This window comes from Symphalangus syndactylus, chromosome 19 (genome assembly GCF_028878055.3).
Source record: "Symphalangus syndactylus isolate Jambi chromosome 19, NHGRI_mSymSyn1-v2.1_pri, whole genome shotgun sequence".
In the NCBI taxonomy this organism is placed as follows: domain Eukaryota; kingdom Metazoa; phylum Chordata; class Mammalia; order Primates; family Hylobatidae; genus Symphalangus; species Symphalangus syndactylus.
Window position 1 is genome coordinate 89,520,585 of NC_072434.2, and position 25,528 is coordinate 89,546,112.

At 43.2% G+C, this 25,528-nt stretch overlaps 1 protein-coding gene across 2 annotated transcripts in view; it reads left to right on the top strand.

Annotated features, from left to right (window-relative positions):
- The window catches only part of KIF26B (kinesin family member 26B), a 580,448-nt gene that overhangs the window by 15,821 nt on the left and 539,099 nt on the right, over window positions 1-25,528 (top strand). The window contains exon 1 of one of the 2 annotated variants that reach the window (XM_055233557.2): window positions 16,246-16,303. The exons of the other annotated variant lie outside the window; for it this stretch is intronic. Within the exon in view, the coding sequence (XP_055089532.1) occupies window positions 16,301-16,303 (3 nt within the window). The 5' untranslated portion in view covers window positions 16,246-16,300. Of the gene's footprint in view, window positions 1-16,245; window positions 16,304-25,528 lie in introns of those variants that run through there. 2 annotated transcript variants of the gene reach the window in all.

Here is a 25,528-nt window from a genome sequence, read left to right on the forward strand (position 1 = left end):
CGATATGTCCTTGTTTTGGCTGAGTCTCCTGCCCTCATATCCACTTCTACCCTTGCAGAATAAAGACGTGGGAATGCTCACTGGATGCTTAGAATTGGTTCCAGGTGTTCCAGGGAGGAAACTTAGCAGAACCAAACATAGAGGGCAAATGTCTTAGCCAATTCATGCTGCTATAACCAAATACCATGAACTGGGTGGCTTATAAACAACAGAAATACTGATTTCTCACAGTTCTGGAGGCTGGGAATTCTGAGATCAAGGCCCCATCAGATTGAGTGTCTTGTGAGATCTGCTTTTTGATTCATAGATGGCACTTTGTTGCTGTGTCCTCACGTAGTGGAAGGGACTGGCTAGCTCTCCAGGGTCTCTTTTGTAAGGGCAGGAATCCCAATTATGAGAGCTCCGCCCTCATGACCCAATTCACTCCCAAAGGCCCACCTCCTACTACCATCACTTTGGGGGTTAGGTTTCAACATTATTTTGGGGAGAACATAAGTGTTCAGTCTATTGCAGCAAGCATGAGGTCACTTGTCCAGACACTGGCCCCTCCGGCAGTGTTCCTGTTTGGTTTAATTTTTCCCTTTATCTGGTAATTGATTCTGCACTCTCTCCATTATTTGGTGAGATGGTAACACGTGATCACATCCCAATGGAGTTGGGTGTGGGAATAATAAAGAAATCTCCCTTTAAAGGCTGTGGACTACCTTAGAGTTTGAAGAGAGCAGAGGAATGCAGTGAGCTGGTTTTGATCTTTTGGTGAAAGTGACAAGGAGGCAGGATGGTTTTTCAACAGACATTGATAGGGTCATGCTGGTTCTCCCAAAGAGAAATAAAGTAGAGTTCACATTATTGAAGAGCACCTCTTAAGCACATTATGTATCTTCAGCACATTGTTTAAGAGCACCGTCTTTAATAATTCTTACATGGAGCCGGCACAGTGGCTCACGCCTGTAATACCAGCACTTTGGGAGGCCAAGGCGGGCGGATCAAGATGTCAGGAGTTCGACACCAGCCTGACCAACATGGTGAAACCCTGTGTCTACTAAAAATACAAAAAAATTAGCTGGGTGTGGTGGTGCATGCCTGTAATCCCAATTACTCAGGAAGCTAAGGCAGGAGAATTGCTTGAACCCAGGAGGTGGAGGTTGCAGTGAGCCGAGATTGCACCATTGCACTCCAGTCTAGGCAACAGAGTGAGACTCTATCTAAAAAAAAAAAAATTCTTACGTGGGACAAAAATCACTATCCTATGTCAATTAAAATGAAGGCCATTAATTTTTAACACTGTATAAATCGCCTTTTCTCCTGGGAACTTCAGCGTATTCTTTTAAATTATTAGCATTTTATAATCATAGAACGATGGCACAGAAGGAACCTACAGGGTGTCCAGCATTGCATTACAGTTCCCTGATGAAGAGCATGGTTCCTGGGGCCTGGCCATCCCATCAAGATTTGTATCTTTTGCTCTGCCACATGCCAGCTCTGGGAGCCTAGAGAAGGGCCTTAACCACTTTGAGTGTTGGTTTCCTTGCTTGCACGATGGTGTTAATCATTGATGACTGCTTCACAGGCATGTTTTGTCTGCTGCATGGTAGTCATTCATTAAATGTGAGTATCCAAGCTCCCATCCCAAATTGCCAGAAGGGAAAGGTAAAACTTACACTTTCAGACAGTGACCTCCTGATTCCAGGGTTCATTCCATCTCATTAACAGTCAGTTCATTCATTTTTCATTTCCTCATCCATCCACCTATTTGTTTATCCACTCATCTACCTGTCCAGCATTTCTTTGGCTTTCACCGTACATACGTGTGTCTAGACTTGGTGGTGGGGATGTAAAGATGACTAAGACACAGCCCTTGCCCTCAAGTCCCTCCTAGTCTGGTGGGTGGGGTGGGTACGGAAGCCACGTGGTAAGTGCAGAGTTATGACACTTGGGGAGCAGCCAGCATGGCTCCGGGCTGCTGGAACACTGCATCTTTCTTTTCTTACGGGCCCCGCCTAAGAAGTGTCATGGCTGGGAGGGAGTGGGAAGGGGTAGCTTCCTAGAAGGGGAGACGATGGAGAGGAGTTAGTGAGAGAAGACTGAGGAAGGTGAGGAATCTCATAGCTAGAGACCAGAAACAGCCTTGAGGGTCTGCAGGAACCCGAAGAAATGCAGCATTGACAGACAGGAGGTGTCCAAAGTGGGTGGCCCAGCTGGGCGCAGTGGCTCACACCTGTAATGCTAGCAATTTAGGAGGCTGAGGCGGGCAGATCACCTGAGGTCAGGAGTTCAAGACCAGCCTGGCCAACATGGTGAAACCCCATCTCTACTAAAAATACAAAAATTAGCCAGACATGGTTGTATGCACCTGTAATTCCAGCTACTTGGGAGGCTGAGGCAGGAGAATTGCTTGAACCCAGGAGGCGGAGGTTGCAGGGAGCTGATATCGCGTCACTGCGCTCCAGCCTGGGTGACAGAGCGAGACTCCATCTCAAAAACAAAACAAAGAGGGTGGCCCACCACATCAATTTCACGAGAAGTGAAATAATAATGTAAGATTTATACGTCAGTTGTAACAAATGATGATCCCGTGTAATACATCAATATAGCAGTACGATAGCCATGTTCACAGCAGCCTTATTCACAATAGCCAAAAGGTAGAAGCTACCCAAGTGTCTGCTGACACATGAATGACTAAGCAAAATGTGATATGTCCATGCAATGGAATAGTATCCAGCCCTAAAAAAGGAGATTCAGGCACAGGCTATGACCTGGATGAACCTTGAGGACATTATGCCAAGTGAAATAAGCCAGTCACAAAGACAAATATTGTATGATTCTGGTTATATGAGATACTTAGTGTAATGAGATTCATAGAGACAGAAAGTAGGATGGTTATTACCAAGAATTGGAGAAGATGAAAAGAATTCTGGATATGGAAGGTGGTGGTGGTTGCACAATGGTGGCAATGTACGTAATGTCACTGAGCTGCACACTGAAAAATTATTACGAGAGGTAAATGTTACATTGTCTTACTCAGTGCACACATGGAAAGTAGTATAAGTCGTGTCACAAAATTGTATTTTGACGGAAGTGATATCCCTGTGCACTGGTCGTCCAGTGATGGCTCATGAGGGTAATCATGGTAATACTTACTGATCTGACCACCAGAGACTTCCAAGCACATGATGAGCAGTATCACATTTGATCCACCCTATGAGATAGGCCACTTTACAGGTAAAGAAGCTCAGTGAGGTTAGATGCCTGGAGACGCGGGCCGGGGAGGCTGTGGTCCTGCACTCACTGCTGCACAGCCCTTCCTGCCCCCCCGCTCTCCTGCCTCCCAGTGAGGCTCACTGCAGTCCCTTGGAGAGAAAGGGGACGCTATTGAGAAGTGGGGCCAGGTGAATGGCTGTAGAAGGATGCAGGAGCCCCCCCCACCCTTTTCTCTCCTTTCTCTTACTTCCACGGACCTTCTGAGAATAGGGCTGGCCCTGGCAGCCAAGAGCCCCTTAGCTCCTCCCTCCGCGTTTGCCATGGTATGCTGTGTGACACGGGCCAGACCCATGCTGCTCTGTTCTGTGGGACTCAGTGCAAGACGGCTCTTGTATTTGTGCCTGTGGTCGTTAGAAAAGTTCTACACGGGCAGTCATCATCACTATGTAAACACATTAAGCTGGTGAATCAATCTTTGTGAGAGCAGCACATTAAATGGTTCCCTGCATAATAGTTACTGATACATTACTATAATTATATCGCACATTTTGCAGTAAACTCCAAAGAAATGATTTATTATCTCTTGGGTGCTTGACAGCAATATGCTCGATGGCAGCATCACTTTTCCACATTTGCCCACACATTTTATGTGTATGACTCTTTTGGAATTAGACCAAATGGACCCTTTTCAAGATCTGCTGAGTTAACACCACCTTATATTTATATGGCTGCGTTCTTCAGGCCACACTGTACTGGGTCATTGCCACTATTTTCCCATCTTTCTCTTAACACCCCTTTAAGGAGTATCATGGCCGGATGTGGCGTGGTCTCTCTTAAATTCATTTAATAGACAAAAGAGAAGGACATCTCTAACAGTAATATAAGAAAAAAAAAAGAGAGAGAGAGAAGGACAGAGAGACCAAGAAACTCTTTTTTTTTTTTTTTTTTTTTTTTTTTGAGACGGAGTCTCGCTCTGTCGCCCAGGCTGGAGTGCAGTGGCGCAATCTCGGCTCACTGCAAGCTCCGCCTCCCGGGTTCAGGCCATTCTCCTGCCTCAGCCTCTCCGAGTAGCTGGGACTACAGGTGCCCGCCACCACGCCTGGCTAATTTTTGTATTTTTAGTAGAGACGGGGTTTCACCGTGGTCTCGATCTCCTGACCTCGTGATCTGCCCGCCTCGGCCTCCCAAAGTGCTGGGATTACAAGCGTGAGCCACTGTGCCCGGCCTGAAACTCCTTTTTTTTTACTCTTGTTCAGCAACTAGGTATGTATGTATGTACTTATTTATTTATTGAGACAGAACCTTGCTCTGTCATCCGGGCTGGAGTGCAGTGGTGCAATCATAGCTCACTGTAACCTCGAACTCCTGGGCTCAAACGATCCTCCCGCCACAGCCTCCCAAGTAGCTGGGACTGCAGGCATGTGCCACCACACCTGGTCCCTCAGCAACTATTTTTACAGTATCGACTCTGTGCCAGGCCCTGTTCTAGGCTCTGGACCCTTGATCGGTGTCACCAGTGAGCTTAGGACAGAGCTGACGTCCCCTGCCTATTCTTTGGCTTTACTCCCCCTAGGGCTTTTCTGGAGAAGGGCCCTTTGGAGCTTGTGGGATTTCAGGATTTATTGAAATTTATCTACCTTTTTGTAGGTGTCTCATGCTTCCTGGGTTAAGAAATGGGAATTATAATGTATACCATGGTCTCTGGCCACAGATGAAGTACCACAGTCATCAGATTATGAAGCCTCCAAGCTTCTCTTGCAGAGGACTCCTTCGAACCACTCTCGTGGACTGTGGCTAACCGGGAGTTTCTCCTGGGAGCCCATTGCTCATTCCTTGCTGTCTCTCCCGGTTGAGACTTCCCACCAGGGTGAAAAGCTAGAACAGTGGCTTTTGTCTTAAGCAAGGCCATTAGATGGTACAGTAACTGCTTTCAGATGCTGCTGATGTGGCCCAGATTCAGCACAGTGACCCAGAGGTGAAAGGCTACATATTCCATTACAACCCCTAGCCAATCTGCCTCCAGACTCTAGTGCATTTCAGCAGAGAAAGGAAGGAGGATAGTGTGACATACACACTAGATAGCAGCTAGAAGTAAGTCTGGGAAAATGTAAGAATGGAGCTTCAATTTCTAGAGATGCTTTTGTAAAGTGCATTACCTATGTGCTGTGAATGTGATTATGATGGATTATTCAGGTAAGGTGGAGACGAGAACACAGAGAATCAGAACAGGGAACTTGGAAGAGGGAAAGTAAATAGGCATGGTTGCCTGTTTATTTTGAGGTTTCGGGTGGCTATTAGCCCTACAAATGCCAGCCAAGGGCAAATTTCTGTTGGTTGAGATTCTTTGAGATTCTGTCAGTGCAAGATTTTTTAAAAAGCAAGTGTAAAAGATGAGAAGATGCAGTTTTGTGGCAAAGCGTAGAAAGTCACTAAATCCATCCATGATTAAAAATAGTGAAGAGACCATAATTCAAGTCATATGATCTCTTTTATTGTAATCATATTTACTCAAAAGCCTCTTTCGTTTGTTCCATTTCTAATTGTTTTCTCTTGTTGTGTAGAGTTAAGAGTCACGGGCTTTATTGAAGGGTGGAGAAATTTTATTCTCAGAAATTTTGCCTCAATGTTTATTCCCTGTGAGACACATTTTCTTTTCAAAACATATATATATATATATATATAAAAAAATATAAATATATACATAAAAAAATATAAATATATACATTAACATATATAAATATATATAAATATATAAATATATATAAATATATAAAAAATATATAATATATAATATATAAAATATATATAATATATAATATATAAAATATATATTATATATATATATATATTTTTTTTTTTTTTTTTTGAGACAGAGTCTCACTCTTGTTGCCCAGGCTGGGTCACGATCTCAGCTCACCGCAACCTCTGCCTCCAGGGTTCACGCCATTCTCTTGCCTCAGCCTCCCAAGTAGCTGGGATTACATGCATGAGCCACCATGCCCAGCTAATTTTGTATTTTTAGTAGAGACAGGGTTTCTCTATGTTGGTCAGGCTGGTCCTGAACTTCTGATCTCAGGTGATCTGCCCACCTCAGCCTCCCAAAGTGCTGGGATTACAGGCATGAGCCTTGTAATTACAGGCGCCTTGAAGGCGCCTGGCCTTAAAAACATATTTGTTTAGGGAAAAGTAGTGTCAGATCTATGAAGGTCATACTGGAACTTACTAGTAAGTAGAATGCCATAGTTCATGGAAGGAGACCAGAGTTCAGGAAGCATCCTTCCTACAGGGTCTATCGTGGGATTTAGTTCCTTCTTTTTCTGCATCCCAGATGTTCCCGGAGGTGCATACTTGCTGGCAAGCCTGGAGTTGGAGGGATGAAAGCTACCAAAGGCTTTCAGTGGCTCACGTGTGAGCCACTCCCCACAAGACGCCAGCTAGGCAGGGAACCCAGTTCAGCACTTTCATACCCAGTCTAAAGGCTTCTGGGACACCTGTGGGTCAGCTGGCCAACTCCTATTAACCATGCCTTCATCTGTAGTGGAAGGAATATGGCTCACAGGATGGGCTAGCAGGCGATGGGGCCTTTGACTTTCAGATTAGTCTTCCTGTGACTTTTAAAGGTCGTGTTTACTTTTGAATATAACCTGGGATGAAGCATTTAACAGCCTCTGGTACTTTTGTGAATTGGTAGTTTACAGATGGCTCGCTGGTAGCCTTGGCCAGCTCTTTGCCATTAAGTCTTTAAGCATAGACACACAGGGGTATTGCCATTCCCTTTATTTTTAATTAATTAAGTAGTTTCTAGAGAGAGGGTTTCGTTCTGTCGCCTGGGCTGGAGTGCAGTAGCATGATCCTAGCTCACTGCAGCCTCAAACTCCCTGGCTCAAGCGATCTGCTTGCCTCAGCCTCCTGAGTAGCTAGGACTACAGGTGTGTGCCATCATGCCTAGCTATGTTTTAAATTGCTTGTAAAGATGGGGTCTTGCTGTGTTGCCCAGGCTGGCCTCAAGCCTCCTGCCTTGGCCTCTCAAAGTGCTGGGATTATAGGTATGAGTCACTGCATCTGGCCCATGAGTCACTGCACCTGGCCCATTCCCCCTGCCTTTATTGATTCCTACTTCCCCCTAGGATAACACTATCTCTTAAAAGAGTGTTGCCAAGAAACCCTATTTTTTTATTCTATATTGTACTTTAAAGAGGAAACCCTATTTAGAGATATTTTTGTGGGAATGGCTTTGGAGTGTGAAACTTCTGAAGAACCTGGACTGTGTTGGGGGCATTTACAGTGACAGTGCACATGGCTCACACTGACGAATGGCTCGGCCGAGCAAGCCAGTGAAGCAAAGGGCAGGAGAGGTGACTTCCTGGCATCCTGGGTCTCTGCAAATGAAGTTGCTGTAGTGCCGTTATTTACCTCACTGTATATGAAATGAAGGGGTAGGATTCATTGCCTTTTGGTTTTGATTTTACTTGTCCTCGGTGTGTGTGTGTGTGTGTGTGTGTGTGTGTGTGTGTGTCCCCCTGGCCTTCTGGTGACGGATAATGGTGATGGCAGTTTAGGCCTGTTTCTGATTAGTAAATGACCCTTCAAATGAGACTAGGAGAAAAATGCTCTCCTGAACCTCTGGAACCCTGGTTTTTCCTACCACAAGTTTAATGGCTTCAGGTCCTATGTTTTTAGCAGAGAAAACGAAAGACTTGGTCAGCGAGGATGACGGTTTTTTGTTTAGAGAGAAGGTAAAAAGGTTACATGAAGGTTTGGTGTGGGTTTAGACTGGGGCTAGCCTCCACGTGGGAAAGATCTGAAGATCGAGAATGAGGCCAGCTTGTGCAGGCGAGCAGAGCTATCTTCGCAGCTAGATTGTGATGTTTCTAGGCAGAGATATTTTGTCCCTTAGGAGAGTATCAAATCACAGAGGTCACATCTCACTATCACTGCTTTGTTACAGGAGAAAGACCTGTTCGTCAGAATAATTCCTACGCTTGGAGCCACTTATTCAAGTGATGCTGGTCACGTTCAGAAAATAGATAACCTGCTATGTGTTTATGCTCTGCTAGGAGTTCCGAGCTTTCAAGTACAACCATATAACTGAGTTTGACTTTGGAGCTGTCATCTGGATTTGGGGCTGTCTTTTAAAATAAGAGGAGCGGTGTCTTTTGGGCTTTGTGTCTTTTTCAAATGCTTTTTTCTTAGCCCTTTCAGTGATCCAATTCTTGGGCTGTCTCTTCAGTCATCAGTCTCTTGGTAGTCTTTATTCTAAGTTTTTTTTCCTTTTTAATTGTAGTAAAATATATAAAGCATAAAATTTCCCATGTTATTCCTTTTTAAGCATATGGTTCAGTGGCTTTAAGTACCTTCATATCATTGCACGGCCATCGCCACCATCCATCCATTTCCATCATCTCAAACTAAAACTCCAAATGCATTAAGCAATAACTTTTATTAAAGTGTTTAATAATCACTTTTGTGCTGTTTAACCTCTTTACCCTGATTTCTTCCCCCTTTCTTGCACCTTTTCTAGTAGTTTCTACTAATAGATCACCTGAGTAAGACCGCCCATGTCAAGCCTGGTGTCGCCTTGGGCTTTAGGGATAAAGGCTGGCGGTACCGCCTGCGATGTGGGCTGCCATGTGCAGTATCTGAGTGGAGGGCACGTGGGGCCGGCTCTACAACCATCTGAGCAGATGGGGGCTCTGTCCCTTACTCCTCAGGCACCTGACGTTGGACTTGCCTCCGGGTAAATAATTCTTATCAAGCATTTACTTGGAACAATTCTTAACCATCGTTTTTTTTTTTTTTTAAATAATTACTGACATTTTTACTTTAAGCTGTATACAAGTGTTCATATTTGACAGATATTCCAAGCATTAGAGATATTTAATGAAAACTTGTAAATAGGCAAAACGACATCTAAAAAGACTGCCCCTGTCTTTGTGAAAGCAGCAATTAGTTCTCTTGGCTCCCATTTCCCCCTCCCCACTCAAAGGTATTTTTAAATAAAATAGGGTTTGACATTCTCCAGAGAATGCTTTAAAGAGAAAGATCCAAGTGACCTCATTAAGTCATTCATTCACATATTCATTCATCACACATTTATTAAGCTCCCAATATGTGCCACTTTCTCTGTGTTAAATACTATGGATTCAAAAACAAAGGAGGCCGGGCGCAGTGGCTCACGCCTGTAATCCTAGCTCTTTGGGAGGCTGAGGCGCGTGGATCACCTGAGGTCAGGAGTTTGAGACCATCCTGGCCAACATGGCGAAACCCTGTCTCTATTAAAGATACAAAAATTAGCTAGGCGTGGTGGTGTGCGCCTGTAGTCCCAGCTACTCGGGAGGCTGAGGCAGGAGAATCACTTGAACCCCAGGAGGTGGGGGTTGCAGTGAGCCGAGATCGCACCACTGCACTCCAGCCTGGGCGACAGAGCGAGACTCGGACTCAAAAACAAAACAAAACAAAAAACAAAGGAGACGGCAACATTGGTCGTGAGAAGTTTACCAGCCAGGAGGGGAGATAAGTGTGTAAACAAGCAAACAAGTGTCATAAAGGCTGTGGCACAAGAGTGGGTGGGTAGAATTCGGGTAATCCAGGAGGTGTCAGAAAGACCAGGGGTGGACCTTTCATCTGAGCCACGAGGACAAGCAGGTGTTTGCTTTGGAGACAGAGGGTGGACAGGATGTTCTGGAGAGCTGCAGTTGTGGGGTAAAGACAGTGAGCAGAGGAGGCAGCGCCTGGGGGGCCTGGCCAGGGACCCCACCCCCTGCACCCTGATAAAGAACTGTAAGGGGACCAGATCTGTGCGCCTGAATAATCGCTGGCAGCAGCAAGGGAATTTGGAAGCAAGATCTCAGCTGGAGACAGGCAAGAGGCTGTTGCCATGCTTTTAAAGAAGTATTAGAGATATTTTGCTTTTGAAACATTTGGCTTCACTGGAACTTTCGTCTTCCTGTGAAATATTGGAGGATGTCAGATCCTCCCCCATTTCTAAGAGTAGGAGAGACTCATGTATCTTTCTCTTTGGGGTAAACATTCAACTTTAGATCCTGCAGGTAGCAGAGACAGAGAGAGAGAGAGAGAGAGAGAGGAAGGAGTGGTTAAGAGTGTGGCCATTGGAGTCCAGGGCATCTGGGTTCCAGTTCTGGCTCTCCTCTTAAATAGTGCTGCAGTTTGGGCAACTTACTCAACTCTGTCCTTCCTCAACTTCCACATCTGTAAAATGGGGAGAACACCTTCCTTTCAGGGTTATAGGCAAATGAGGTAATAATCTCTTTCAAAATACTTAGCCCAAGTAAATGCATTACCAATTTCTATTTCCTGAACTGTGACCTTGACTAAATGTGGCCCAGTCCTTCAAGAGAGGGGATTTGTAGTCACTTTAAAAAATCTTCAGCTGTGCTCAGGCGGTCCGGAGTACTGTGTTAGTTTTCTGCCTGTGGCAGATGTGTAGCTCATGGGCCAGTGGTCACCATGGAAATGGTGGTGGTGATGGTGGGGGTGGGGGAAGAGAAGGAAGCCAAGCTACAGAGACATTTATACACTTGTTCGTGACCACAGCAGGATTTGGGGTCCTTCTAGAGTCACTGCTGCGGGATTCTTTTTGTTTTTTTCTTTTTTAGAGGTGGGGCCTTGCTCTGTCACCCTGGCTGGAGGGCAGTGAAGCCATCATAGTTCACTATAACCTTGAACACCAACTGCAGGATTCCTATTCTCTTTTGTGGGCAAGATAGGGTGGGGGACATTGTGCACCCCCTTCTTCCCTGTCCTGGTCTGTGACAGACCCTGTCAGACATTGAGAGGCCTGAGAGCTGCAACAGTGATTGTGCCAGAGAGAAATTTGCCAAAGCTCTCAGCGATCTTTCTGCATTAAAGTTTCTTGTCATTATCTCTTTCACATACAAATTCGAGCCCTTTTTTTTTCCCTTGAAATCACTTTTGTGCTGTTTAACCTCTTTACCCTGATTTCCCCCCCTTCTTTCTTGCTCCTTTTCTAGTAGTTTCCAGCTAATGGATCACCTGGATAAGATTGCCCCTGTCTTTGTGAGAGCAGCAATTAGCTCTCACCCTGAGAAGGCGGCGTGTTCTGTTGCTTGGCAGCCTTCGTGTAGAGGATGGATTGGGTCTGCCTCTTTTCATTTGAAAGTAGGTTATCGATTAGCACGGATGCCAATTTACTACAGAGGCTGTTGCCAATGCCTCTTGATCTCATTATGGTGTAAATTTTCAAGATTGTATCACATTAGCTCAGGAGAATTCAGGAGGGAAAAACGTAAAGTTAAAAAAAAAAGCCAGAAAAAAAATTTCTTCCATTATATTATAGCCCAGGCAAAAATAAACATGGCTGCAGCTGACCATGTTCGGGAAGGACCTGCGGTGTGTGTGTGGCTGGGTTGGTTATGGGGTGCAGGAAAACCTAGCAACAGGTTTCAAAGTACTTCATGTTTTTGGTTTATTCCTTTGATTTCTTTTAGGACTGATTTTCTTGGGAAATGGTGATTTTTGGGGAAACTGCAGACTGTTGGGTCTACTTTTTTATGGCAAGAGCCTTCTAGCCTCAGCTTTGTGAGACAGAAGAAGGAGGTAGGGACAGTGAGATGGCAGAGGAAGAGATGCTGGCGACTGTGGGCTAGCTAATGCTAATTTTGAGGACCAGATAGTTTGTGTGCAGGCCTAACTGTTGTTCAGTTAGGAATCTGAGGTCATTCCCTTCTAAAAAGTGGCTTTATTGAGATACAATTTATGTGCCATAAAATTCACCTGTTTTAAATGTGTGCACGCCTAACTCTTGGTCAATTAGGAATCCGAGATCATTCTTCTATAAAAAATGGCCTTATTGAGACAATTTATGTGCCATGAAGTTCACTTGTTTTAGATGTCCAGCTCAGTGCATTTCCGTATGTTGCCAGGTTTGCAGCCATATCACTATCTAATTTTAGAACATTTCTGTCACTCCACAAGGAAATGGCCCATTATCAGTCAGTCTTCACCCCACTCCACTCCCAGGCACAGGAAAAGACTAATCTGCTTTCTGTCTCTATGGATTTTCCTTTTGTAGCATTTTACATAAACAAAGTCATACAATCTGAGGCCTTTTGCAGATGGCTTCTTTGAGTTGGTACAATGTTTTCAAGGTTTACCCTGTTGTAGCATGTATCGGTACTTCATTTCTTTTTATTGCCAGGTAATATTCCACTGTATAAACATACCACATGCTGTATATCCATTCACCAATCGATGGCAATGTGGGCTCTTTCTAGTTTTTGGCTATTATGAATAATGCTGCTATGAACATTTGTGTGTCAATCTTTGTGTGGACATATGGTTTCATTTCTTATGGATAGATGCCTAGGTGTGGAATTGCTAGTTGATATGGCAATTGTATGTTTAACATTTTGAGAAACTTCCTTTTTTTTTTTTTTTGAGATAGAGTCTCACTGTGTCACCCAGGCTGGAGTGCAGTTGCGCCATCTTGGCTCACTGCAAGCTCCCCCTCACGGGTTCACACCATTCTCCTGCCTCAGCCTCCCAAGTAGCTGGGACTACAGGCGCCCGCCACCTCGCCCGGCTAATTTTTTGTATTTTTAGTAGAGAGAGGGTTTCACCATGTTAGCCAGGATGGTCTTGAACTCCTGACCTCGTGATCCACCTGCCTCGGCCTCCCAAAGTACTGGGATTACAGGCGTGAGCCACTGCGCCCAGCCCCATTTTGAGAAACTTCCAAACTCTTTTCCCAAATGGCAGCGCCATTTTATATTCCTCCCAGCAATAGATGAAGCTTTTGATTCTAGTATCACGCTGTAGCTTTGATTTGCATTTCACTAATGACCAACGAGGTTAAGCATCTTTTTGTGTGCTTATTGACCATTCATATATTTTCTTTGGAAAAAATATTTATTCAACCTTTTTGGTGTTTTTTAATTGGGCTATTTTTGTTGTTGTTGTTGAGTTGTAAGTCTTTAATATATCCTGGATATAAGTCTCTTATCAGATATATGATTGGCCAGTATTTCCTCCTGGTCTGTGAGTTATCTTTTCACTTTCTTGATGGTGTTATTTGAAGCACAATAGTTTTTTGTTTGATGAGATCCAGTTGATCAATTTTTCTTTTATTGCTTTTGGTCTCTACGAAGTTGTCTAATCCAAGATCATGAAGATTTACTTCTAGATTTTTGTCTTAAGAGTTTGTAGTTCTAGTTCCAACATTTAGGTCTATGGTCCATTTTGAGTTACAATCATTCATTTTTCTTGCATAAAGAAATTTTCCAGATTCATTCAAGTTTCAAGAAAATAGATTTAGAATGACCGTTGTGGATTTTCTTTTCTGTCCTTTATTTTCTAACAAAACATATGTAGTGGCCATCACATGCTGGGTAGAATCAAGATTGCAAAGACTGATGTAAGAATTTGGCACATGAACAAGCTGGAGTTGGAGATCTTGCCAAAATCTCTAACACATCTTCTGAGGGTGGGAGAACTGTCACAGAAGCAACCTGCAGGTGTGAGATGGACTCCAGGGCCTTGGCACTCATCAGAAGAAAGCTTGACCTCCTCACCTGCATGGGGTTGGGGAAAAAAGCAAATTAAGCATCAGAGAAAGACCTGGCGGTATGACACGATTAAGCCATAATGGCACCAGGGCACAGCTGCCAAGCAGGTTGTCAGAAGGGCAGACAGAGTGATGGAGTTTTTTGTTGGGGTACTGTCGTATAGTTATTTGATGAAGCCATCTCTCTGTTTTTGACTACATTCTTGCTTTCATTGGATTTTTTCCTACATCTTGACCCCTAACCTCCTGCAACAGGAGGTTATTTTTTTTTTTTTTTTTGAGCTTTCTTAAGTATACCTGTGGTTTTCCTCCAGGTCCCCCAAGGATCAGATATAGCTCTGGGAAAGTGAGGGGAGGTGAGATGCTAGACTTACTTTTACCGAAATCCAAGACTAGTGACACAAGGTAGAAGTCACTGGATGGAATGACCTTGTAGGATATTCCCTTTTGGGGCACTGATCACAAAGGCAAATTGAATGGTAGAGTGTCAAGGTGAACTTTAATACTTTGTAACATGAGCTCCAGGCCAGGTCTTAAAACATCTTGGACATATTGCAAGAAATAGCTCAGCCCTATAGCACATTGAATGAGAATGGAGAGTGGATCCTGGGTTGGCTTTAGACTCTGGCCTTGGCGTTTGTGTTTACACATGTGCATCGTCATCTGTGCACACAGGTACACAAATGTGTCTTTATAATCTCGGGGAAGCAGGTTCACTTTTAATGTTCTTTCATCTGCTATTTGATTTTAAAATCTTGGGGGAAAGTATTGAAAATCAAATGTAATCATCTGTCTTGTGTAAAAATAGGAGTCAAAATTTTAAAATCTGAATTTATGCAACAAATTAAATATGGAGTGTTACTTCTCATCACAAAATAATTTAGCCATTGTTTACCTTCAAGAGAGCAGTTTCTCATTGATGCAATTAAAATGAAATTCTCAGAGATTCTTTTATTATAAACAGAGGTGCACCCAAACCTTCTATCTCTGAGAAAACAGTGGCTGTGTAATGAGTAGCGAACTGTTTTTAGCAAATGTGGCTACCTGGTTGCTTCCTCCTAAATCTGAGATGGTAGATAGAGGTTTATTATTGCTGTAGCAGATAGAGAGTATGTCTTGCTTGCACTGCAGAAGTCTGCCCAGAGCACTTAATTAGACATTTCTCTGGCTATTTGCAGCCCAGTACAATGGGAGATCAGGGGATTCCAGATTGGAATCCTAGACATCCAAATCCATAGTTAGTGTTCAGAGCCAAATTTTTTATTGCTTCTCTGGGATTATGCTAATCATTCAATTCATATTTATTCAACTCACATTTTTGACATTCTGCTGTGTGCTAAGGTCTTGGAATACTTTTTTTTTTTTTTTTTTTAAGACAGTCTTGCTCTGTCACCTAGGCTGGAGTGCAGTGGTGCAATCTTGGCTCACTGCAGCCTCTGCCCCCTGGATTCCAGCGATTCTCCTGCCTCAGTCTCCTGGGTAGCTGGGATTACAGGCGCACGCCACTACGCCTGGCTAATTTTTGTATTTCTAGTAGAGACGGGGCTTCGCCATGTTGGCCAGGCTGGTCTCGAACTCCTGACCTCAGGTAATCAGGTGGCGGAGATACTTAATGAAACCTGGTTCCAACCTTCAAGAATAGCACAAGGAAGGGGGAGGGGGGTCTGGACAAAATCGAAAGATACAAGTTGTGATGGGACTAAGTGGATCTAAACATGCTTTCTGAGGCTCTCATGACCCCGAAAGTCAGCTTTGTGTCAATCAACAAACTCTGTGGTCTCTCTTTTCTCTCAGCAAAGTCTGAAGGAGTGGGACACTCCAACTGTGTGTCACGGGAATGAGCTGTCATCTGGCAATTTATGGACCAGCATCAAGGATTCCATTTACCACCAGTTTATTCACTTGTATTTCTAATATTTATATTTTCTTAAGATGGTCCCCTCTCCCACGTGTGCCAATTTTCTAAATAACAGCCACATCAACAAAATGCCCCCTTTGATGAGTCATGGGCTGAGCTGGGTTCTAGTGATGCCGGCTACAGCCTCGACAGTTAAGGAAAAGCCACTTTCGCAAAGAATGGACCCTGCTTCCGTAACTTTGGGTTAAATGTTGTCCGCAAGCACCTTACTGGCAGGTTTCTTCATTTTTTGCTTTATTTGAGTGCAGCTAAACCAGCTAAACAGCCTTAATAAGTTATTCCCTGGGATACTATAAGCTCCCTGCATCTGTGAGGTGAAAGGCATCCCAGTGAATCTTGTCGACAGTAGCTGTTCTGAGAAAGTGAGCTTGAAAGGGGGTGTAGGAGTCAAAGGTGAGAGGTCATGACGTCAGTAGTCCAAACACCTGGAGGTTTTAGTCTAACTTCCTTTCTTGTTACTTAGCCAGTCAGTAAGTTATGTATCTCTAACTTGGCCTTCTGTAAAGTGGGAATCTTACTACTTGTCCTGCTTATCTTTCAGACAGAATCAAATGAAATAGCAGAAGTGTTTTGTAAATTAAAGTGACATCAGACCAAAGAGGTATTATTATATCATCATCATCATCACCAAAGGAACTATGGTAATGTTGGACAAAAAACCAAATACTTTTTTCTTTCTTTCTTTCTTTCTTTTCTGAGACAGAGTCTCGCTCTGTAGCCCAGGCTGGAGTGCAATGGCGCGATCTCGGCTCACTGCAACTTCTGCCTCCTGGATTCAAGTGATTCTCCTGCCTCGGCCTCCAGAGTAGCTGGGACTACAGGCACGTGCCACCATGCTCAGCTAATTTTTGTATTTTTAGTAGAGACAGGGTTTCACCATGTTGGCCAGGATGGTCTCGATCTCTTGATCTCATGATCTGTCCGCCTTGGCCTCCCAAAGTGCTGGGATTACAGGTGTGAGCCACTGCACTCAGCCAAGCCAGGTACTTTTCTAAGTAATTTAATTCTCTAGAATAAAAGATGATAAGATCTTTGCCTGGAACTGGAGGCCATTATCTTAAGTGGAACAAGTCAGACACAAAAAGACGAATACTGCATGTTCTCACTTATAAGTGGGAGCTAAATAACATGTACACATGGACGTAGACAATGGAGAAAGACAGATAGTGGAGATTGCAAAGGTGGGGGAGGTTGGTGAGGAATGAGAAATTACTGAATGGACACCATGTAGTTTATTCCAGTGATGGATGCATTCAAAGCTCTGACTTCACCAATATGGAATATGTCCATGTAACAAAATTACACTTGGACCCCATACATTTATACAAAGAAAGACCTTTGACACTAGGCATAACTGGTGGTTTGGTTAATGCAGAGGAGTATTGCTGTGGTTGCTTTCTTTTAACCAGCCTGAGAGACACTACAACAGATGATTCAGGTTCTTGTCTTGACAAAAGGCTCAGTACAGCCACCTGTACTTTAGGAGAATGTGGTTTGGAAGGCTCTTGGTGTTTCAGTTTTCTGAGTGAGTTTGAGTAATTATGTTGGAAAGGGTGAGGGTGACGAGTGTAACACACTTTTCGTGGCTATAAGAGGTGATAATAAAGAGTTATTAGAACATTTATTAGACACATGATAGGGAAAGTTGGTTAAGGGCCTTGAAGAACAGGCAAAGGATGTGGAATTCATGTTTTTGCGCTCTAGATGATATGATGAAAATTGTGGTTAAGGATTATTTTTCTGATCTTGAGGAAATTCAAGTTTGAATGATGAGGATGAATGAGGTCAGTCAACACTGAAATTGGAATCAGAGGCAAATTCAAGGCCGGGCGTGGTGGCTCATGCCTGTAATCCCAGCACTTTGGGAGGCCGAGGTGGGCGAATCACCTGAGGTCAGGAGTTCGAGACCTGCTTAGCCAACATGGCAAAACCCCATCTCTACTAAAAATACAAAAATTAGCAGGGTGTGGTGGCACACGCTTGTAATTCCAGCTACTTGGGAGGCTAAGGCAGGAGAATCACTTGATCCCGGGAGGTGGAGGTTGCAGTGAGCCTGGATTGCACCATTGCACTCCAGTCTGGGCAAGAAGAGTGAAACTACATCTCAAAAAAAAAAAAAAGGCAAATTCAAGACACGGTAGAACAGAGGTGTGGTCAGTGAAGCCGGGAGAGTAGGCAGGAAGTGAGGCCAGTGCGGGAACCAGCAAAGCCCACCTCTCTCTCGAATAGCCCCTGTTTGTCCCAAGATCTTACTTTCCTACCATCATGTTTGGTTTTGACCGAATAGCTCAATTTAGAGAGACATTTCAACTTTCCCTCTGTGCTTTGCAAACTGATGACAAAGATATGTTTGAAGGAACTAGCTCCCAAGTTAGTTCCTCTTACAAAGATGTACAGATTTTAAAACTGAACTGTGTGTGTTGCTGCTGAGAATGTAAAATCGTGCAGCTGCTTTGGAAAATGATATGACAGTTTTTCAAAAAACTAAACATGAAATTACATATGATTCAGCAGTTCCACTTCTGGGTATAAACCCAAATGAATTGAAAGCAGGGACTCAAACAAATATCTGTACACCCATGTTTTGTAGCAACATTATTCACAGTAGCCAAAAGGTGGGAACAGCCCAGTGTGCATCATGGATGGATGAGCAAAATGTGGTCTATGTATTTACAATGGCATATTGTTAAGAAAAGGAATGAAATTCTGAAACAGGCTACGACATGGATGAACCTTGGAGACATGATGCCAAGTGAAATAAGCCAGTCACAAAGGACAAATATTATATGGCTTTACTTACATGAGGTACATAAAGGAATCAAACTCAGACAGGAAGTAGAATGGTGATTGTCAGCGGCTGGAGTTAAGGGGAATGGAGAATTATTGTTTAACATACAGAGTTTCAACTCGGGAAGATGAAAAAGATCTGGAGATGATGGTGATGATGGTTAATAGCAATGTGAATGTACTGAATGCCACTGTACACTTAAAAGTGGTTAATATAGTTAAGTTTACATATATTTTACCATAATAAAACATTACATTGTTGATGCTTTTGTTCAAATTCTGGGAAATATGGTATAATAAATCTCTTCTTATGTTATTCCAGGTCCGGAAAGTGAACTTTGGTTAACTTTTCAATATCGTTTTCCCCAGGAAAACAAAAGATAATGATGTTTCCCAGGCCAAACACACCTTGTTAACATTTCCATAACAAAACAGCAAACTGTAATTTAAAGTTTATCTCACTCTTATTCTTAAGCCACAAAGAAGCAATGTTTACAGACGATTTTATGCTAACAATTGGACGTGCTGGAAATGGGTGTTTGGGTGATCTCAGGGTTCTTGAACCTCAGGCTGTGGAGTGTTCTTGTTCTAGATGTCGGCTGAGAGTTTTCTTTCTCGAGGAGCTCCTAAATTAGAGGTGAGCCCCCTACCACCTGTGTGATCCCCCAGAAGTTAGAACTTTGCGCCTTCTCTGTGGCAGGGAAGAGACCTGTCCTCTCTAGAGCTAGAAGGGTGTGTGTTAACAAAGTTGAAGGCAGCCATATTAGTCTGTTTTCACTTTGCTGATAAAGACACACCCGAGACTGGGTAATTTATAAAGACAAAGAGTTTTAATAGACTCACAGTTTCATGTGGCTAGGAAGGCCTCACAATCATGGTGGAAGGTGAAAGGCACGTCTTACATGGTGGCAGACAAGATAGAATGAGAGTGAAGTGAAAGAGGAGAACTCCTATGAAACCATCAGAATCTCATGAGACTTACTCCCATGAGAACGGTATGGGGGAAACCACCCCCAAGATTCAATTATCTCCTCCCCGGGTCCCTCCCACAGCATGTGGGAATTAGGGGAGCTACAATTCACGATGAAATTTGGGAGGGGACACAGCCAAACCATATCAGCAGCCTGTGGGATGTTCCCCTGAGGGCTCACAGCCAGGTGCTCAGATTGCTGGGACTCTCTTGTCAGGACTTCTTCCTTCTTTTATGCCTAGGTCTTATCAGAACTAAGCCATTTGGTTTGTAATCTTTCCGTGTAACACTGGCTGCGGGGTCTTTAGCCTGGATTCTAGATTGGAGGGTGCAGGGCAGCAGCCTCACAGGTGCCCATTAGCACATCCCACAAGTAGTCACGGCACTGAGCCTGCATTGGAAACAGCTTCTCATTTTCCTGAAAGTACCTTCTGCCAACTTTGAGAACACCAATTCCTAATTCCTGTTCCAGTGTCCACTTTGGTTTTATACATAGTACATCTTTTCCTATAAGTTGTCCCTGAATTTTTTTTTTTTTTTTTTGCATTTCTTACAGATGTCTATTAAAATCTCAGCACCCTTATAAAATACTCTTTGATTTGAAGAAAGTAGTCATTTTCCCTTAGGCTTATGATGCCTCAGTCTCCCTATAAGAGATAAGAACCAGGCTGGGCGTGGTGGCTCATGCCTATAATCCCAGCACTTTGGGAAGCCAAGGTGGATGGATCACCTGAGGTCAGGAGTTCGAGACCAGCCTGACCAAGATGGTGAAACACCATCTCTACTAAAAATACAAAAATTAGCTGGTTTGGTGGCAGGCGCCTGTAGTCCCAGCTACTTGGGAGGCTGAGGCGGAAGAATCTCTTGAACCTGGGAGGCGGGGGTTGCAATGAGCCAAGATCGTGCCACTGCACTGCAGCCTGGGTGACAAGAGCAAGACTCCATCTCAAAAAAAAAAAAAAGAGATAACCAGATATGCATAAATATGAATATTTGTTCATTTGTAATCTGGCTCTTCCTGTGATAAGATGCCACCAATATTTGGGTAGAACGCTGGGGAGAAGTTACTTCCCAACATTGAAAAGAGTAAAATCCCAGCACTTTGGGAGGCCGAGGAGGGTGGATCACCTGAGGTCAGGAGTTCGAGACCAGCCTGGCCAACATGGTGAAACCCCGTCTCTACTAAAAATCCAAAACTTAGCTGGGTGTGATGGCAGATGCCTGTAATCCCTGCTACTCGGGAGGCTGAGGCAGGAGAATCGCTTAAACCCAGGAGGCAGAGGGTACAGTGAGCCGAGATCACACCACTACACACCCGCCTGGGCAATAAGAGTGAAATTCTGTCTCAAAACAAGCAAACAAAAAGGATTAAATATATAAAAAAAAATCTAGAAGGAAATATATGGATAAAGAAGTTTCTAAGCTTGAAAGAATAGAAGGTATCACAAGAGAAAACATGGACGGGTTTGACTACGTAAAAATTAAACTCTGCATATCAGAAAACATTTGTACATTGACAAAATCAAAGGGCAGGTGACAATCTGCAGAGAATGTAAAAAATTACAATGAAGCATGAATATCTTTAATACAGAATTTTAAATACAAATTGCTAATGTCAACATTAAGACCACAGTAGTTTAAGGGACAAAGTCTGTTGAACTGACTTTGCGAAAGGGGAAACAAACACACATGGCTACCAAACGCAAGAAAAATTGTTCAACTTCATTAGTAATCAAATAAATGCAAATCGAAACAACAGTAAGCTACCATTTTTGATGCAGCTTAACAAAGATTTTGTAAAATGTGATATTCTTTCATATAATGAAGGATAAATTAATACCATTTTGGAAAGCAGTGTGATGAACCTTAAAATTATTCTTACTCCTTGACCTACTAGTTCTATTTCTGGGAATCTATCTTAAGGGGATAATCCTAACTACCAGGATTAATGCACAAAAGTATTTCCTGAAGCATTTAAAAAAAATAATTATAAAGAATTAGAAAGAAGCTGCATGTTCAGCATTAGGGAAATGGTTACAGAAATTACGATCAGTCTATTTGATCAAATGCTCTATGGGCTCTTAAAATAACATTTGTAAAATGTTTCCCATGTTTCAGGGAAAATATTCATGATATAATTAATGCTAAGTGATAAAAAAGCAGGATATAACATCAAATGTAAGTATTTTCTGGTCTAGACAGTTTAAAACTTCACAGGAAAAAAATAGATGCTTGCTACAATATTAGCAGAGAATAATATTGATGGCTGCTGGTCTCCGCTAGTAAACTGTATTTCGTAAAAGGGCATACATTACTTTAAAAATATTTTTAATTTTGATATATTTTGTAAAAATTTGATTCTCATATATCTGTCTTAAGAATTTATCCATTATGTAAATCATCCTTGAATAAGCTGAGTTACATAGTTTTCAAACTCTGTATCCTGCTAAATGATCATCTATACCGACGACTTTTTAAAATAATATAAACTTCCAGGAGGGAGGAAGGAGGTCTGTTTATTTTAGGTGCCTGCAGAGCCCATAGTAACTCTTCCTTCTTGGGGAGAGGAGTCTAAAGATAACAGGCCTGAGTTTGTGAACTCTTATCTCTAGTATACTTGACTTCTATGTATTTATTGATTGTGTAGTATCATAGATTTGGGGGGTACACGTGCAGGTGCACGTGTCCCGTTCTGTAATGGTGGGGATTGGGTTTCTAGTGTACCCATCACCCCAGTAGTGAACATTACACCCAATAGATAATTTTTTTTAACTTTTAGTCTCAGGGGCACTGTGCAGGTTTGTGATATAGGTAAGTTGAGTGTCATGGGATTTGCTGTACAGATTATTTCATCACCTAGGTAGTAAGCATAGTACCCAATAGGTAGTTTTTGAGACTCACCCTTCTCTTACCCTCCACCCTCAAAGTAGGTCTTGGTGTCTATGGTTCCCATCCTAGTATCCATGTGTGCTCACTGTTTAGCTCCCACTTATAACTGAGAACACATGGTATTTGGTTTTCTGTTCTTGTGTTAGTTTGCTTAGGATGATGGTCTCCAGCCCCATCCATGTTGCTGCAAAAGACATGATCTTGGCTGCATAGTATTCCATGGTGTATATGAACCACATTTTCTTTATCCAGTCTACTGTTGATTGGCATCTAGCTTGATTCCATGTTTTCGCTATTGTGAATAGTGCTGCAATGAACATACGCATGCATATGCCTTTATGGTAGAATGATTTATGTTCCTTTGGTACTTGACTTGTTATTGCCACTGTATTCACCAAAGACAATCATATGACTCAGACTGTTTCAATTGGTTTGTAAACCAGAAAGCTTAGGCTTTACTTTTTAAATAACCTTTTTTCAAAATTTCGTATTTTTTTTCTCATTTTAGGAACGTAATAATAGTCATCATGCAGTAAGAGCTTTCGAAGAACCAGATCCTGTTCTAAACACTTTATATGTGTCACATCATTTAATGTTCACAGCAATCCTCTGAGATGTAGGTACTGTTATCGTCCCAGTTTTACAGATTAGAAAACTGAAGCGCAGAGAAGTTAAGTAAATGGAGAAGCCCATGTTCAAACCTGAGTCATCTGTCGCCAGAGCGTCCCTGCACTGTGCCAGATTTATGACAACTTACTTGTTCTTTACGAAGGCAGCAACTCAGGCACAGTAGGCCAAGGCTGCCATCTGATGAAGCAACTGGCAAATCAATGGCAGAGAAAGATTCAGAGCAGAGACAGGGCTGCGTCCATTGACCGTGTTAGGACCTGGACCATGTGGAGGTAGGAAATGACATGTATCCCGGAAAGTTTCTTTTTGCTGCTGAGTGATCATTTGTGAACTTCCCATGGACTTTTGAAAATAATATCAAAATAATACCACTAGAATTGTTAAAGCATTCCAAGCAGGACACTGGGTCATTTGATTTCTGTAGGAAAATGTGATTTTGTAGGAAGGTGTATGGTAGCTTCTTCCATATAAGACCATTATCTCGTCTTTGAACCTAATTTCTACTGCAGTTCAGGTTTGGAGAGGCCTAATTCATCATGGCGGCACAGTTTTAAAATTCGCCCCTCATTTGGAATTGAGTTAGAGTTTCCGTTTACACAGAGTGCTTGATGCAGGAGGCAGTTATGGAAACGGAGGCCCTGCTGAGCTCGGTGCATGGGGTTAGAGTTACCTAGACCTTGGTAACATAGTGACACTGCAAACAAAACTCTATGGAAACAAAATAATTTTTTTTTTCTTTTTGGAGACAGAGTCACGCAGCGGTACAAACTCGGCTCACTGCAACCTCTTGGGTTCAAGCGATTGTCCTGCCTCAGGCCCCCAAGTAGCTGGGACTACAGGCATGTGACACCATGCCTGGCTAGTTTTTTGTATTTTTAGTAGAGATGGGGTTTTGCCATGTTGCCCAGGCTGGTCTTGAACTCCTGACCTCAGGCAATCCACCCACCTTGGCCTCCCAAAGTGCTGGGATTACAGGTGTGAGCCACTGCGCTTGGCCTGGTTTTTACTTTCAAATCTGTTATTTTAGCCTGTTAGTGTTAACCATGTTTAACTGACTCAAATGAAATGCTGGCCCTGGCTCCCGTATAGCCAGAAAAATAAGAATGCTGGTAATCAAGTATTGGCGTTTCTTCAAAAAGCCAAAATCTGTTGTAATAGAAATACTGGTAATTTCTTCACTCTGTGAAGTACCTGTGTGTGGGTGTAGGTGTGGGTGTGTGTAGGAGAGGGTTGAAGATTTTAACAGTTGTTTGCCCAAGGTTACTATATGATCTAAACATATATAAGGCTCCAAGGCATTTAGCATATGGGGAAAATTAAATAGTGGCTATTGTATAAAGGCAACTAGTTGGGAGGCCTCAATCATTGTTACTTTTTATGGGCTCTGCTAGGATTTTATGTAGGAACCAGTGTGATCTGGGGAGGAGGGATTCCTTTACACACATCCTTCAGAAAGCCACCACTGTATTCCTGTCGCATTGGATGAATATCCCCAGTAGGTTTCTTTTCTCCACCTGCCACCTAGGTGGCTCACTACTGCTGCATGTCACTTTTATTGAAGTGAGTAAAATCTCTGCTAGTAGTGTTTTCCAATTATGCTTATATTTTCTTAGTGCTTATTTGGCACTGACTTTGGGGGGTTGTAGTCTTTCTGAGATGGGAATAACATTATTTGTTTGTTGCGCCTCTCAGTTCCACCGTCATTTAAATAGGAGGCGTGTCGTGATGGTAGCAACCTTGTTCCCACCTGACCTTGTGAGATGCGCTAGTTGGATTATGGTCTTTGAACTCATTGCTTGAATTCCTTGGGAGACATGGGTCACATAAACAGGAGCCTGTGATTTTTCAGGATTGAGAGGGAGAGGCATCTTCCTTTCCTAAATCCTTCCTTTGATCTCCTCCGCGGAGGTCACTTAAGCAACAGCTGGCTCTTGTTTGCCCCCGGGGCTCCGCTTCAGGGCGGGGGGAAGGAGGCTGAGCATGTCCAGTGCCCTGGGAAGGCCCATCTGCCTGTCAGGCTGCTTTGTGGAAAAGGGAGGGACTGGAGCCCTTGCCTGGGGCTTGAGGTTGTCCTGGAGGTCCTTCAGGATGTCCTTCTGTGGCAGGAGGATGATAGAACTATTTGTTTCTAGTGTTTTGTGTGGTTTTAGAGCCTTATATATTATGGCGACAGATCCAAGGACTCAATGATTTGATGGTGTCCCTATAGGAAGACCCCGTTTAACAAGACCACTATTTTCCTGGTAAATGAGATATAAGATGTATAGTCTTTTGTTTCCTCCCAGCAGCTACTCTGTGGCTGCATCCTGTGGACTTCCCTTTGCAATGATCAGGATGTCAGCCCCTATCTCTAAGCTTCTACCTGGCCTCCCTAAGTCCATTTTCTTCCCATTCCTAATAGCTCTGAAAACAACTTTTCACTGTGTTTCCTCCAGCATGTTTCCAAGTTGATTGTCAAGCACAGCTCTTAGGGTATCACTGATCTGCGCAAAACCCTTCCCTGGCTCTCCTGTTGAAGGGTGACCTGGGTGTGAATGCCTCAGACCTCTCGGTCTCCTCCCATCTTTCCGAGCCATATCCCCTACATTTA